The 1,225-nt window shown below is 38.4% G+C and overlaps 1 protein-coding gene across 1 annotated transcript; it reads left to right on the top strand.

Moving 5' to 3' along the window:
- Nucleotides 1-217: 217 nt before the first annotated feature.
- LOC126298345 (piggyBac transposable element-derived protein 3-like) lies at nucleotides 218-778 on the top strand. Its single transcript, XM_049989640.1, has one exon. The coding sequence runs from the start codon at nucleotides 218-220 to the stop codon at nucleotides 776-778; it is 561 nt and encodes a 186-aa protein (XP_049845597.1).
- Nucleotides 779-1,225: the final 447 nt, after the last annotated feature.

Here is a 1,225-nt window from a genome sequence, read left to right as displayed (position 1 = left end):
TACTGAAAGAGACATTCTCAGGGACAGTAACTCATACTGAATATCAATCTATAGTTGACATGATTATGCCCTTCAAGGGTAGAAACAGGGCAAAACAGTATATAAAGTCTAAACCCAAAAAGTGGGGATTCAAAGCACGGGTACACACTCTAGCTCAGATGGGTATGTGACATTTTTTGAGATGTACCAAGGGACAATGCAGGAACAGAATAACACAATGAGCCCTAACTTTGGTACTATTGGGAACACTGTCTTAAGACTGTGCCAGGGGCTAGAAGGAAAGACTCACAAGATCATTCTTGACAATTTATTCACAACAATCCCATTGCTTTCGTATCTGAAGCAAAAGAAAATTCATGTATTGGGAACCATAAGGTCGAACAGACTGAAGGTTCCAGAGAGTAAATTGACCAACAGCAAAGCTCTAATGAAATCAGGTCAAGGTTCAATGTCTATTGCTACTTCTAATGACAATATTACAGTTATGCACTGGGTGGATAGTAACATTGTGCACATGGTATCTGCCTTTGCTGGAGGGACACCAACTGATACTGTCAAAAGATGGGACGTGAAGAACCATGCTCACATAGAGATAGAGGGGCCATATACTGTAGCATGCTACAACAAATTCATGGGCAGAGTGGACATGACTGACCGGATGGTTGCACGCTACCCTCACACAATGAAGAGCAAGAAGTTTTATTTGAGAATATTCTTCCACTTTTATAATGTTGTACTAGTAAATGCATGGATTCTTTACAAAAGAGACATTGAATAAAATATTTCTTTTTTGGAATTCAATGCATCAGTTGCTACAACAGTTATAGAGCTTGGAAGCCTGCAAAGGAAGTGTGGCAGACCATCAAACACTCCTGCCAATGCTTACTTGAAGAAAAGGCAATGCACTGAATGTTCTGCAGATATAAGACTGGATGGTGTGAGAATCCTCCTAGATGCAGAGATAAAAACTGCAAACAAAGAACAACATACACTTGCAAAAACTGCAAGGTTCCTGTTTGTCAAGAATGTATGGAGTTCTTCCACAATACATGATGTGAACAATTTATCATTACTTGAATTTTTCCATTGTTTATCAAATTTTTTGGTTTCTTTATGTTTTCACCACGTTTGCTCTCATGTAACCTGCTATGCACCATGTACACAAATGTGGCCATTTCCTATTTTCATTGTTGTACAGTAAATTGAAGCATTTGTTGAAAAAATA

Source organism: Schistocerca gregaria, chromosome X (genome assembly GCF_023897955.1).
Source record: "Schistocerca gregaria isolate iqSchGreg1 chromosome X, iqSchGreg1.2, whole genome shotgun sequence".
NCBI lineage: Eukaryota > Metazoa > Arthropoda > Insecta > Orthoptera > Acrididae > Schistocerca > Schistocerca gregaria.
The sequence above is the reverse complement of the archived record's forward strand: the minus strand, read 5'-3'. Positions and strand labels throughout refer to the sequence as shown.